Source organism: Montipora foliosa, chromosome 2 (genome assembly GCF_036669935.1).
Source record: "Montipora foliosa isolate CH-2021 chromosome 2, ASM3666993v2, whole genome shotgun sequence".
Lineage (NCBI taxonomy): Eukaryota > Metazoa > Cnidaria > Anthozoa > Scleractinia > Acroporidae > Montipora > Montipora foliosa.
In genome coordinates, this window is record NC_090870.1 from 32,773,372 (window position 1) to 32,788,150 (window position 14,779).

The 14,779-nt window shown below is 38.2% G+C and overlaps 2 protein-coding genes across 5 annotated transcripts in view; one reads left to right on the forward strand and one right to left on the reverse strand.

The window, feature by feature from the left end:
- Window positions 1-5,476, reverse strand: part of LOC137992861 (uncharacterized) — a 59,724-nt gene extending 54,248 nt beyond the window's left edge. Inside the window, exons 1-3 of one of the 4 annotated variants that reach the window (XM_068838412.1) lie at window positions 5,220-5,476; window positions 4,690-4,804; window positions 879-965 (exon numbers count right to left, since the gene is read on the reverse strand). In XM_068838412.1, coding sequence (XP_068694513.1) covers window positions 879-965; window positions 4,690-4,756 — 154 coding nt within the window. In that variant the 5' untranslated portion in view covers window positions 4,757-4,804; window positions 5,220-5,476. Of the gene's footprint in view, window positions 1-878; window positions 966-1,583; window positions 1,725-4,689; window positions 4,805-4,886 lie in introns of those variants that run through there. The other 3 variants (XM_068838411.1, XM_068838413.1, XM_068838414.1) reach the window with 3 other exon arrangements.
- A 4,473-nt stretch (window positions 5,477-9,949) lies between these two features.
- LOC137991555 (uncharacterized) lies at window positions 9,950-11,599 on the forward strand. The gene has a single exon (XM_068836627.1). It carries the CDS (start codon window positions 9,950-9,952, stop codon window positions 11,597-11,599), a length of 1,650 nt encoding a protein of 549 aa, XP_068692728.1.
- The last annotated feature ends 3,180 nt before the right edge of the window (window positions 11,600-14,779 follow it).

Consider the following 14,779-nt stretch of genomic DNA (forward strand, 5'->3'; position numbering starts at 1 on the left):
TGCGGTTCAAGAAACATTCATTGCCAAACTGGTGAATTCCAAAGTAAATTTCACTCGAAAAACCGATATCGTATTCATGGCTTCATGATTCATGCGATATCGGTTTTTAGTTTGTACCGTGGAATTCACTAGTTAGGCAATGAATTTTTCTATAGAAGAAAGCAAAGAAAATGATTTAATTGTTAAAGCAGCAACGGGAAACATCAAAACGCGGACAATTCGAAACCTTTTCTTTTCACTAACCTTACAGGCAGTAATATAAGAGTAATAAGAGTAAATAACCAGGGAGCTCCGCTTTTAGGCTTGGCTAAATCTATATATTAAGTTAAAATGCAAACTTCGATCACGTAGGCGAAAAATCTGTCTTTAGTCACTTTTGACAACCGTTGACAGCTTTGGCGGTGGGCTCCTTTGTTTTCTTCGAAATTTGGAAAAATTGGTCAGCCTCACCCAAGCACACCAGCGTCATTGATATTTTTTCCGATTTTGACAATTTTTAAAAAGCACAAAGGAGAGGTCGCATTTAAAAAAAAAAGGTGTGCAGACAAATTTTATACCCTAGAGTAAACAAGTTTTTTCAAAATCGTCTCTAATGCGAGCAGGCCTTAAAAATAACATTTCGCTTTCAAGTTCTGCATTTAAAAAGCACTTCTTTATATAAAGGTATAATTTTACTTCTTACTATGCAGAACCGAGAGGCTAACCGTAGGCTAATGGCATGCCACAATGGCGGCAGATTTGATCAGTTTAATCATTGAATTGATCACTAAAGAGTGATTCCTTTAAACAGCATGAATATTGCTTTTATGTGATAATGACGAAGATTCAGGTGAGAAATAAAATGAAGCAGTGAGGCATGAGAGATTCAATTAACTTACCAGGGAGAGAGTGGTCCAGCTGCGCCGTCATTAAGATAGTAAACAAGAAAAGAAAAATTTCCATCCTTGAGACTGAGTTTCTCTGACCTGAAAAGGGAAAGTAAATTTTTCTAAATCAAATGTACGAATCTATATTTAGGGGGTAATTAAGCATACACCGAAAAAAAAAGTGTCGGTTTTTTTAACTTAAACACAACTGAATTTGGCTGAAAGCCTTCGGAATCTAGCCCTCTTGCCATGAAACCTATACTAGCTAAATCTATGTCGTAGAGTATAACTCGCCGCCCATATAGTGGGACTAATTTTATTAAAGAACTCTTTTATAAGCTTCTTTTGCGTTCTTTAACACCCCCAGCCGTGTATTTACAGCTAAATTTTTAACTATCGATAAATAGTCACAACTTTGGGAAATTGTCGGTCTTAATACACTCCCTAACGGATCGGAGAATGCTTGTATTCTCAGGTAAAATGCCAGTAAGAATTCCGGGGGGTTTCTTTAACAGAGCGACAGTATTCCCATTTGAAACGCCACGAGAATCGTCAAGTACGTTTTTAGGTTCATGCACTTGGCCAACTATTATTATCAGTTCCAAAGCTTTTGTCTAGGGTGTATTATCAAAAGGAAAGTCGTTTCAAAGGATTAAACCCTAGATGGGGCTTATAAGAAATCAAAACACTTTGTTTATCAACAGCAAAACATAATACCTTTTATGTTCCTTTTTACAGAAACAATCTGATTTATCAGCCACGTAAATTAAGCAAGTACGGACTATTAATTTTTCCAGAGCTTACCTTAGATGTATTTGCAGTGGATTGCGAAAAGACTAGAATCACGTTCCAAATGATATTGTTCTTTTCATCAGAATTATACATAAAATATTTTTACCCACGTGAACGACAGCTATCCAAATATTGTATTTCATTTTGTAAATTTCGTCTTTAAAGTGCATTAGTAACATCGTCGGATTAAGCCTTGTTTTTTTGGTTTTAAATTTATAAGTATAGTTTCTTTTAAGAAAAGTTTAGGTTAATGCACATTTTACAAGCTGAGCCTTTTAAAGTAATGAAGACACTCGAATAGTTTCAATAAATTTAACAGTATGTGATATAATTACTAGGTACAATTTGGATTTGTAGAAATTTAAACAGCTTTGCAAACTGTCAAATTCTGAATATAATCTGTCGACACAATCGCTTTCTTTTGGCAATTATAAATAAACGAAGGAGAAGTGATCTTGGGAAACATTTAACTATAAAAAAACTGCGATTAAAAATATTAAGAACATTGTTAAAAACTTTGGTAAGAAACGACGCCGTTTCGACGTTATGTAAACGTCATTATCAAGTCAAAGTAATTTGAAAATTACAGTCTATAAATAATAAAAGAACAATAGTAGATAAGAAGCCTGAATATTAAAGACAAAGTTTGGCACGTTTGAGGTCCGTCTGGATATTCGAATTAGGCTTGAGACTCTTAATGAGGAGCATTTCGTAGACCAATCAAATTTGCCCTGGCACTTTCTTAAGACCTTAAATTGGTATTCTTTCAAAATATCTTTAATCCTTTTACCGCCATAAATGCCAATTGACATTTTACTATGTCTAACGCCAGACGATCTTACTCGTCAATGGGGAAGCCCTCGGCGGTGAACAGTTGTACAAATATTTAGCAAAGCCTAAGAGGGGAGCTCCACAGTTCTTTCTTTACTGGAATTTAAAGAGATAAGCTAATGTCGATGCCAAGACTCGAGGCAGGGCTCCAGTAAGGTCGTCTTTATTGTAATTATAATTTTTTCACTTTTTTGCTGCACAACCATAGCCACCATTCAATCAAGTGGAAACATGCATTTTAGAAATTTATGTAGGACTTCATGATTACGACGATAAATGACTAACAAACTTTTGCATTATCCTCCTCCTCCTTTTTTAACTTAAACACAACTGAATTTGGCTGAAAGCCTTCGGAATCTAGCCCTCTTGTCATGAAAGCTATACTAGCTAAATCTATGTCGTAGAGTATAACTCGCCGCCCATATAGTGGGACTAATTTTATTAAAGAACTCTTTTATAAGCTTCTTTTGCGTTCTTTAACACCCCCAGCCGTGTATTTACAGCTAAATTTTTAACTATCGATAAATAGTCACAACTTTGGGAAATTGTCGGTCTTAATACACTCCCTAACGGATCGGAGAATGCTTGTATTCTCAGGTAAAATGCCAGTAAGAATTCCGGGGGGTTTCTTTAACAGAGCGACAGTATTCCCATTTGAAACGCCACGAGAATCGTCAAGTACGTTTTTAGGTTCATGCACTTGGCCAACTATTATTATCAGTTCCAAAGCTTTTGTCTAGGGTGTATTATCAAAAGGAAAGTCGTTTCAAAGGATTAAACCCTGGATGGGGCTTATAAGAAATCAAAACACTTTGTTTATCAACAGCAAAACATAATACCTTTTATGTTCCTTTTTACAGAAACAATCTGATTTATCAGCCACGTAAATTAAGCAAGTACGGACTATTAATTTTTCCAGAGCTTACCTTAGATGTATTTGCAGTGGATTGCGAAAAGACTAGAATCACGTTCCAAATGATATTGTTCTTTTTATCAGAATTATACATAAAATATTTTTACCCACGTGAACGACAGCTATCCAAATATTGTATTTCATTTTGTAAATTTCGTCTTTAAAGTGCATTAGTAACATCGTCGGATTAAGCCTTGTTTTTTTGGTTTTAAATTTATAAGTATAGTTTCTTTTAAGAAAAGTTTAGGTTAATGCACATTTTACAAGCTGAGCCTTTTAAAGTAATGAAGACACTCGAATAGTTTCAATAAATTTAACAGTATGTGATATAATTACTAGGTACAATTTGGATTTGTAGAAATTTAAACAGCTTGCAAACTGTCAAATTCTGAATATAATCTGTCAACACAATCGCTTTCTTTTGGCAATTATAAATAAACGAAGGAGAAGTGATCTTGGGAAACATTTAACTATAAAAAAACTGCGATTAAAAATATTAAGAACATTGTTAAAAACTTTGGTAAGAAACGACGCCGTTTCGACGCCTGAAGCCTGAATATTAAAGACAAAGTTTGGCACGTATGAGGTCCGTCTGGATATTCGAATTAGGCTTGAGACTCTTAATGAGGAGCATTTCGTAGGCCAATCAAATTTGCCCTGGCACTTTCTTAAGACCTTAAATTGGTATTCTTTCAAAATATCTTTAATCCTTTTACCGCCATAAATGCCAATTGACATTTTACTATGTCTAACGCCAGACGATCTTACTCGTCAATGGGGAAGCCCTCGGCGGTGAACAGTTGTACAAATATTTAGCAAAGCCTAAGAGCGGAGCTCCACAGTTCTTTCTTCACTGGAATTTAAAGAGATAAGCTAATGTCGATGCCAAGACTCGAGGCAGGGCTCCAGTAAGGTCGTCTTTATTGTAATTATAATTTTTTCACTTTTTTGCTGCACAACCATAGCCACCATTCAATCAAGTGGAAACATGCATTTTAGAAATTTATGTAGGACTTCATGATTACGACGATAAATGACTAACAAACTTTTGCATTATCCTCATAAGTAAGTAATTTTGGACGCTCATGCCAAGAAAATAGCACACCTGACTATTCATAAAGAGGGACGTCGACGAAGACATCATGAATATCTTTTCTTACGAGCTCAACTTTTTCCAAAAGCTTGCGCTATGTCGTGGTTTCGATTTTGCCGTCCCTAAGCATGTCTTCCCGATGGATGTGAAGGGAAGTTTTCAGAAAGCTTTCTGGAGACTCGAGTCACACATACCTGAACTTCTTCGGGATCTCGCAGTGTCAAGGTAACTCTTCGATCTATGGCGTTGAATTATATTCATCGAAAAGGTCTAAAGTTTTCAAAGACACTCTTGACAGCCATTCACCAGCTGAAGCAACGTGAAGACATAATTGTAAGTAAACCTGACAAAGGATCGGGGGTGGCAGTGATGGACAAGGATGAATACTTACGTTTGCTAGCTGATGCATCAATAAATAATGCCACTAAATTCATAATGGTTGATCCGGAGAGACTAAACAGTAGGGGTAGGCCTCCGAAGCACTATAACCCTCTCCTACAGATAGAGAAGGAACTAGAATCGCTTCAGAGGTTGTAGACTCTGTGCCTCCATATGGATCAGGCTCCAAGTTAGCCACCTTTACGGCTCTCCCAAAACACACAAGCAACAATATTAGCTATGCGACCTATTTTGTCCGCTGCAAACACGTTCAACTTTGTTCTGGCGAAATGGATAGACAACAATTCAAACCTCTTTCTATCAATCAGTACACGATTACTGATACCTTTGCATGAGTTCGTCAATGAAGTCCATAAACTAACAATCAATAGCGGTGATGTGCTCGTTTCCTACGATGTCTCTTCATTATTCACTAATGTGCCTCTGGAAGAGACAATATAGACTGGGACAACTTTCGCAAAAGAGAACTTCTGTAGGAAAATTCGAGGAAAAGTTGGTAAACACACTTTTCTTGATGAAAATTATGTGCTGAACACGAAAATCTTGTTTACCAAGCTTGGTTTGCCTATTTATACCTTGAAATTAGCTGTTAATGGTAGCATTAATACATTATGACATGAAAACGAGGCTGGGTGTTGTTTGAGGATTCAGAGTTCTCTCAGACGGTTATATTTCGTTCAGATCCATAGGTAATGGATACAACTTATTACTTACAGTACCTTGCAGGAACCTTTTGAAAATCACTTGATTTTTCTGGTCACGTGACCATTGAAAACGAGATTTCACCATTTAGACACATTTTACGGCAGAGTCAAGAAAGAAACAACATTACCAATCCAGCAATTCGTTCAGGTAGTTACAGCAGCTATAGAAATTGAATTGTTCTGCTATTAACTAGGATATTTACAGTATTAACGTTCGTGATCTGTATTGCAGACATCTTACTTCTTTTTTCAATTATTGAATTTCTGGACGTTTGCAAAATCATTCAAAAAACAAAAACTGCATTTTCTTAAAACTGCTATCAACTTTCACGACCTAACCAGTCTGGATACATGCTGTAATTATAACTAAGAACGAAGGTCATAAATCCGATTGATAGCTGCCATTTGCGTCTGATGTTAGCTTCTGAAACACATCGAAGACGTAACTTGATATTGTAAACATCTGACATCCTCTTCCTACAGGACAGAAATTAAAAAAAAAATGTTTTTAGTCCACAGACAATTATAAAACAATAATAAAAAAAATTACTTAGAGAAGCTAAACGCGTTTTTTCTTAACTGTACCATTCACTGTTCTTGGTTTGCAATGACATGTTCATCAACATCATTAGTGCAATTGATCATGAGATCTCCAGTGCTTCTGCATGTGCATGCTCCTGTACACGGAAGTCTCACATTCAGCTGCACCTATTTGTTGAACATCCTGATTTGCATCCACAGGTAATCATCTCGGTACAGCTTTCTGGTACAGGGGCAAGAGTCATTAGCTTAGGCACCAGCTTTCCATCATCAGATTTAGTCCATCCCATGGTTTCGCCCTAGCGATATGCCATCGTGCTGCATCACTTGTTGGGGGAAGTGCCTCGGGGGATCTGCACCGAGAAAACAACGCTGCACGTGCTTCATTACAGCCCTCTGCATTAGCAGCATTGTACACTCTAGAAATAAATTTTTCTACGGACTTCACAGTCGTGCCATCCAGGTTTCCGTCTCCTAGACTTTCTAATAGCTTTTGGTGATGAGAAAATGCCTTTCAGGCAGTTTTCGTGCTATACCCAGCAAAGAAAGACACGGTATCACAGCCTGTTATCGCATGAAAAGAGAGGACCGGATGGTTTCTATTTTAGAAAATGAATTCTTCAGGCGCTCACGAATCGTGTGAATAAATAGGTACTTGGGCTTCTTTGATGTTCCGGCTTTCATCCACAGCTGTTTGCATCTCATTTTGTCGATGTGTGCGATTAACAAACTAAAAACATCAGTGTCCTGACACGCCACGACAAGGAATTCCGCGTCAGGGTGTATACAGTGAAGAATGATTCTGGTGTCTGACTTCTGACTTCCTTAAAGCTTTACTGTAGTTGAAATATCGACATCATAAAATCATTAAATGGACGAAAACGCAAAATAAAATTCAATTTTAATGATTATTTTGTAAATTTAGCGAGTGATATTGCCGAGCCTGTGGATAGAACTGGCGATTTTCAAGATCATCCCAGTGTCCAAGCCATTTTAGAAAATGACATGGAGCGTACAGATTTTGGTTTCTCACCCATTAGCACCATCTACATAGAGCAACTTTTGAAAGAAATCAAAGTAAACAAGTCAAGTGGATACGACCACATTACTCCATGACTGCTTAAAGAATCAGCATCAGTGATATGTTTTCCTCTTTGCTGTATCTTCAATGCCTCGATTGCACAATGCAAATATCCTAAGAACTGGAAAAAAGGCCAAGTCACACCTTTATTTAAAAAGGACAACGAACTCAGTAAAACAAACTATAGACCAATATCTGTTTTACCGGCTATTAACAACATATTTGAGAAACTGCTTGCCTCCCAGCTTCAAGCTCACTTCGATTGAATCCTCTCTAACTACCTATCAGCTTATCGTGGAAATTAAAGTTGCCAAACGGCGCTATTAAGAATAGTAGAGCCAAGAGTGAAACATGATCGCCGACACATACTCTCCTTGGCTACGTGTTAAACGAGGAGTTCCTCAGGGGAGCACTCTTGGTCCACTTTTATTTAACATTTTTATTAATGATCTTTTCCTCTTTGTTAAAGCCAATTTAAACATCTATGCAGACGATCAGCAAATCTATGACTCACGTGAGGACCTGGCAGCACTCCATCTTACAGTGCAAAATGAACTTGACAATGCAGTTCACTGGTACAAGATAAACGGATTGAAAGCTAATCCTGAAAATTTTCAAGGAATAATCCTTGGAGAAACTAGCCGTAAATACAATTTTAAAGTAGGTGATATTGAAATTAAGAAAAAAAGATCAAATTAACTTATTAGGGGTTAACTTAGATAGCAAATTAACGTTTAGTAAACATGTTTCCGACATCTGTGATCGTGTTAACAACGAGCTTAAGGTTATTAAGAGTTTCAGAAATATTGTATCCGGTAATACTAAAACTGCAATCCTAGACAAAACTGTTGGGAAAGTTAACACTTTTGAAGTCTTTATTGCTTCTCTCCCCTCCCCCCTCCTTCGATGTTGTGCAAAACTGAATGGTTTCAGTGGAAAATTGTTGACTTACCTTCCAACATTGAATAGGGGGGAGGGGGGCTACGTAAGAGAATGTGAAACTATTTCTTTTGAGCTTTAACAGAAGCAGGTTAAAATACAGCTCTGGTGTGGTTCATTTACATAACCTTCCCAACTACTTTTGTCTATGATTGTAGGTTGTATAAAGCTTTCATCATGCCGTCTTTTCTATATTGTAGTAATGTATGGCACTTTTGCGGAGCCGGAAACGAGCGAAAATTAGAATTGCTAAACAAGCACGCTCTATGATGACAATAACAACACATACGAAACTCTGCTCAACAATTTGAATATGACAACTTTACGAACAAGAAGAATACAAGATATGCACTTCGTGCTTTAACACCTGCGTATATCACATCCTTACTTATTCCGAGACGTAATACCCAAGGGCTTAGAGGTATAAATAAGTTGCACCAACCTCGTGTGAACACTACAAAGTATGGCAAATACTCATTTAAATTCACTGCTACTAAATACTGGAATATCTTAACTGATAAAGTTAGAACCGCGCTCAGCGTAACTAATTTTAGGAACAATATCAAGTCATATATATTTTAGTTTTTATTATGTCTTATCTCATTGTTTTACTTTTATCGTAATATTATAATCTAAGCTATTGTAATTTAATATCGTAGTTACTGTGTAATTTGCATTCTTATTTTAGATTACATTCGGAGATACTAGCATATTTCTTTGCTACTCTAAAAAATCCGAATTGAAATAAAGTTAAGTATGTATGTATGTATGATCCAAAAGGTCTAGATAGCAGCAACAATATAGATAGTCGTATAAACATAACAACTTTCTTTAATTTTCCAGACATGTTTCGACGGTACATCCGTCATCTTCAGTGTTACATATTTTGAAATCGCCGTTGAATTTAAAGCGCCCGCGATCTTACAAACTTCGTGACATTGCGTTGTCAATATTGCGTATTAAATCAAAACAGAACAAAACAAAAATTTAAATGAGTGACGCTTAGTTCCTTACAGGGAGAGAGTCAGGTTAATGTGTTTCACCTGCTGGTTGAGATCGGGCTTCTCCCATTTTATATACATGGATTCCTTAAGCTTCACTTGGTACTTAGTGGCTTCAGAGTCCAGGATCTTGAAGGAATCCGGTGTGCAGGATGCCTTACAAAACTCTGAACTCTGCAGATGTTTAAAAACGTTCGAAGATCTGTCTGAAAGTAAGTGCTCGCGCACTCGTGTGGAGAAGTGTCGGCCGGTTTCACCAACATAACAAGCATTACAACTTGCACACGAAAATTTATAGACCACACGCGTGCGAAGCCCTACAGGGACAGCATCTTTCACATTAAAAAGATTCCTGACTTTGAAAGTAGTGAAGACTAACCTTATATCAATAGGTTTACATAACCGATTAGCAAGTTTGCGTATACACCTCTGTGCCGTGACTGAAAAGTGCCCAATGTAAGGGATTTTAAAGAAAAACTTAGGTGTTTCCTGGGGCTCGATTCCTGAATGAGACTGTGTTTTCCCTCCCTTGACTGCTGTCTGAATATATTTAGAAATATATTTGTTGATAAGGTTTTCAGGGAAGCGATTCCTCCGCAGAATGACAGACAATTTTTGAAGATCAGTATGGAACCCCATCCAAGTGTTGTTTATCTTAAAAGTTCTATCAATCAAGGTTTTGATTAACCCCAATTTGTAGGTAAAGGGGCAAAAACTCAGATAACTGATTTAAATTCAACGGCGATTTCAAAATATGTAACACTGAAGATGACAGATGTACCGTCGAAACATGTCTGGAAAATTAAAGAAAGTTGTTATGTTTATACGACTATCTATATTGTTGCTGCTATCTAGACCTTTTGGATCAATCATCTTCGACTTGGCAGCCAAGTATAATGAACGGGTCAACATTTCTGACCTCCGTAAGTTTGAGAAGCTCTCAATCAAAACACGGAAATCTGAGTTGGATCTAGCGTTCCTACGCAATTGCAAGTCTCTCAATGTCTTTCCCAAGTTTCTTTGCTTCCACTTGCCTGCAAACATGGACAGGCAAGACGCTCTTGGAATCAGAAGAAAGCTGCTGAAAAGCGCTATAAAAAGACGCACCAAGGAACATCACAGGTTAGTCCTCCAAAGGGACAGACTTAACAATCGCATTTCTGAAACACTAAGCAGTATTGACCGTTATATTCTTCACAAGTCTGTTGACCACAACGTGACGAAAGGGGTGAAGAACTTCATCAAAACCCACGAAAAGAAACTTAAAAACCTCACGAAAAACTCGGTCCTTCCTTTCAAGTCAGACGAAGTTGTCACCAATCTTTCATCGGTTTCTCTTAACACTGATCAGTTGAATGTTCTCAAATATGGACTTACGCACTCGATTTGCCCACCTTCGATCAACAAAACGGACATCTTCGCATGCTTTGAATTGATTAGTCAGAGGATGTTAAAGAATCTCAAGGAGAGCAAGGACACGGGTAAACTGGCTACCGAACTGTCACATTTGGCTCACACGTACGTGTCATCATATCGACCCACGGCCTCGGATTTGAAAAAGCATAGGATTCTGAAAGAACTAAGAAAGAACAAGAACATTGTAATATTGCGGCCAGATAAGGGTAATGGGGTAGTAATTTTAGATAGACAAGAATATGACAAGGGTTTATTTAAAATCATTAACGACACTACTAAATTCAGGGTCCTTACATCCGACCCTACCCTTACCCGGGAAGGGAAACTCCAGCGCTATCTTAGAGAACTTAGGAAAAAAGGTCACTTTGATCCTGAAGTTTATGAGGCCATTTATCCAAGTGGATCCCAGCCTGCTAGGATCTATGGTCTCCCTAAGATGCACAAACCACGAGCGCCAAATTCCACCCCACCATTTCGGCCCATAGTTTCCTCCATAGGCACCTACAACTACAGCCTGGCCAAATACTTAAGTAATCTACTCCAACCTCATATTCCATCTACATTCATTGCTTCAGATTCCTTCACTTTTGTCAAGGAAATCAATGAGCTATCTTTGCATGGGATGTTCATGGTGTCCTTCGATGTTGAAAGCCTCTTCACCAACATCCCTCTAGATGATTGTATTAACCTTGCCGTCAAGTATATAACTGAGGGTAACCCAGGTTTGAAACTTAGTAAACATGAGCTTAAAAGGTTGTTTGAGTTTGCTACCAAGGAAACTCACTTCCTGTTCAAGGGTAACTTCTATGACCAGATGGATGGTGTAGCCATGGGGTCCCCCCTTGCCCCTGCTCTCGCCAATCTCTTTATGGGTCACCATGAGAATATATGGTTGGATCAATACGGAGATTCAGAGGTCTTATTCTATCGTCGCTACGTAGACGATACATTTTGCCTTTTCCGCTCTGAACGGGATGCAACCGTTTTCTTCAATTACATCAACAATCAACGCTTTACAATGTAACGGGAAGCTGACCATGTTCTACCTTTCCTAGATGTTCTAATCAATAACACTGACCCGCACCAAAGTGTAACCACCGTTTACCGGAAAAAAAAACTTTCACAGGTTTGCTCACCAGTTATCTGAGTTTTTGCCCCTTTACCTACAAATTGGGGTTAATCAAAACCTTGATTGATAGAACTTTTAAGATAAACAACACTTGGATGGGGTTCCATACTGATCTTCAAAAATTGTCTGTCATTCTGCGGAGGAATCGCTTCCCTGAAAACCTTATCAACAAATATATTTCTAAACATATTCAGACAGCAGCATGTGTGTGTGTGTGTGTGTGTGTGTATGTGTGTCTGTCTGTCTGTCTGTCTGTCTGTCTGTATGTATGTATGTATGTATGTATGTATGTATGTATGTATGTATGTATGTAACGGGTACCTTCTTGTTGAAACAAACATACGACGCGCTTCACTGACTTTCGTTTCCAAGGCAAAGCCAAAGCTTCAAGTGTTAAAATGGGTTTACGTATTTGATAATTTTCGTAGCAAAAGAGAATTTTTTACAACTTTTCCATCCATTGAGATTCTTAACGTTGGTTTATTGACTTGTTTTAAGCTTTACAGTGGTAAGTAGATCGACGATATAAAATCATTGAATGAGGGAGACACATCGCAGGATAAAACTCGGCCGCAACCTTTTTGCTGGCATATCTATCTTTGTTTTGATGTTCGCACCAGACGTCAGTGGTCCTGAAGAAGACTATTTGTACTAGCTGAAATATATTCCTTATTAAAAAGTAATTTTATTGCGCAGTTCATCCTTAATCTAAATAGGTTTTATTCAAAAGAACATACTTTCTTCACACTGTTATTCGACGAACACGCTCGTCAACTTTTTTCATTAGCGTCTCTGAATTTAAAACTTTCCAAATAACTTATTTTAAGGCTTTAGCCGTCTATTAGTTTATTTCATAGGGGAAATAACTTGTAGTTAGCTTATTTGGGGGCAATAATTCGAGTTAAATGTGGTTTTGGAATGAGGGGAAAATTTTAGCCTCGTTTCCATGTCCAGAAATAAGGTCATTTTTTCAAGGTCAGATTTTGTGGTTAAAAACTCAAAATCAGGCTTGATAAACAATGTTTTCGTGTTCATCACATAATTTTCATTTAGAAAAAAAGTATTTACCAACTTTTCCTCGAGTTTGCCGACAGAAGTTTTATTAGCGGCTTTTCACCAAAATTGTCCCAGTCTAATATATATTCTCGCCGATAAAGCTTTCGTGAATGATTGGTTCAATGAAACGCACGGCTTCAACCTCACTAAGCAAGACCTTGTTGATCTCCTTAGAGGCGTAAGAAATGACCAACTTTTTCTGTTCGACGATCAACGCTACTAACTGATAGATGGTGTTGCTATGGGCTTCCCGCTCGGACCCTTAATTGCCAACGCCTTTATGTGCAGCATAGAAGAAACTCTCGAGCGCGCACACACTACATGAAATACGTGGATGACACGTTAACTATTATACCCGATAAAGGATCAGCTAATAACTTTCTCGAGACTTTTAACCACTGCTACTCTTCGTTTAAGTTCAGATGGAGAATAATGGATGCTTCCGTTTCTTTGCACACAGCTTCTTAACAAATTTATACAAATCCAAACCAAAGAATACGTCAAACCTACGAACACTGGCCTTATGCTGCATTACAAGCGCTGCAAGCGCGGCTTATTAAAAGCTATGCTTGATCGTGCCTTCCTCCTCTCTTCCAACTGGTCCCACTTTTCCAATGAATGTGATTGGCTTAAAATAGTGTTTTATCGACTGAGTTACCCAGACAGGTTACTTAATTGCAACATCTTAGGCGTTATTGCAGTCAAAGCATCTGATCAACTTGCTCTCGAGTTACCAGCTGTTAACAATGAATTAGATCCTTTTCGCGTTGTTCTGCCATTTAAAGACAAGGCTTTAGCCGATATTGTACGATCACAACTCAAAGATCTGAGCCAGAAAATTCACGTGATCTTCCAACACACGTTTGTTAGCCACAAGGTCAAACAACATCTGAAACCGCGGGAAGTCAAGCCGTCTAATGTCAACCAACAATCCCTTGTTTATCAATTTAAATGTGACCTGTGTGGTGCAGGTTATGTTGCTTACACGCGGCGGCATTTGCATCAACGCGTAGACGAGCAGAAGAATGCGTCTTCCTCTACTGGAAAACATTTCCGCTTGAAACATTCTGATTTGCCCAATGATCTTAAAAGAGTGCAAGAGCAAGATTGACTGTCTCATTTATAAAATGTTTTCTATTTATGAAGTGAACTCAATATACAGTCATGCAAAAGTGTTTTTAATCATTAACACCCCTTTTTCACATTTTCATATTTACATACGTTTACTTCTTTGTTTTATATTTATACTTATGCTAAAAGTTTGATCTTCACTTTTAGCTTGATACGGAAGTTCGGTCGAAACGTCGCGCGCTTTTATCGTTAGTTTCTGCCTTATCACAGTTTTATTACATTAAAAAGTAAATGTTGAAAATCACTAGATGAAGGTTAACAGTCCTACTTTTCAATCTCAACAGCAGAGCAGGTTGCGTGCTTTGGTTGAGTCAACAATAAAGCAAGGTGACACACACTAACACCAACCAGGTGTGGCCAACACATCACGCATGTACACAACCATTTCACCCGGTCAATTAGCAGCCATGGACTGAGCTGTTTCGGCCTTTTTGCACTCATCAGCATGGCGTAGACAACATACCAGGCGGGTATGTTTAGCACCCCTTTAAGTGGCAGCTTCCCATGCCATACACGTGGTAAGCTGGGTTGGGAACAGCAAAACTGTTCTTCCACGGTAAGGGTGTGGAAAGGTGGATCACATTAAGAGATCGGTGTGTCACGTAAATTAGAAACAATGTGAAGCTGCCACTGAAAGGGGTGCTAAACACACCCGCCTGGTATGTTAGCTACGCCCTGCTGATGAGGCCCAAAAGGCCGAAACAGCTGTCCATGGCTGATAATTGACCGGGTGAAATGGTTGTGCGCATGCGTGATGTGTTGGCCACACTGGGTTGGTGTTAGCTCCTGTGTCACCTTGCTTTTCTTGTTGTTTGGTTGAGTCACAAATTCGGTTTTCTTTCATGCATCGGTGACATTTTTAACCATCAAACCAAACTCTTTATTTTA

Coding starts and splice junctions, on each gene's coding strand:
- LOC137991555 (XM_068836627.1), top strand. CDS start 9,950: ATGTCTGGAAAATTAAAGAAAGTTGTTATGTTTATACGACTATCTATA.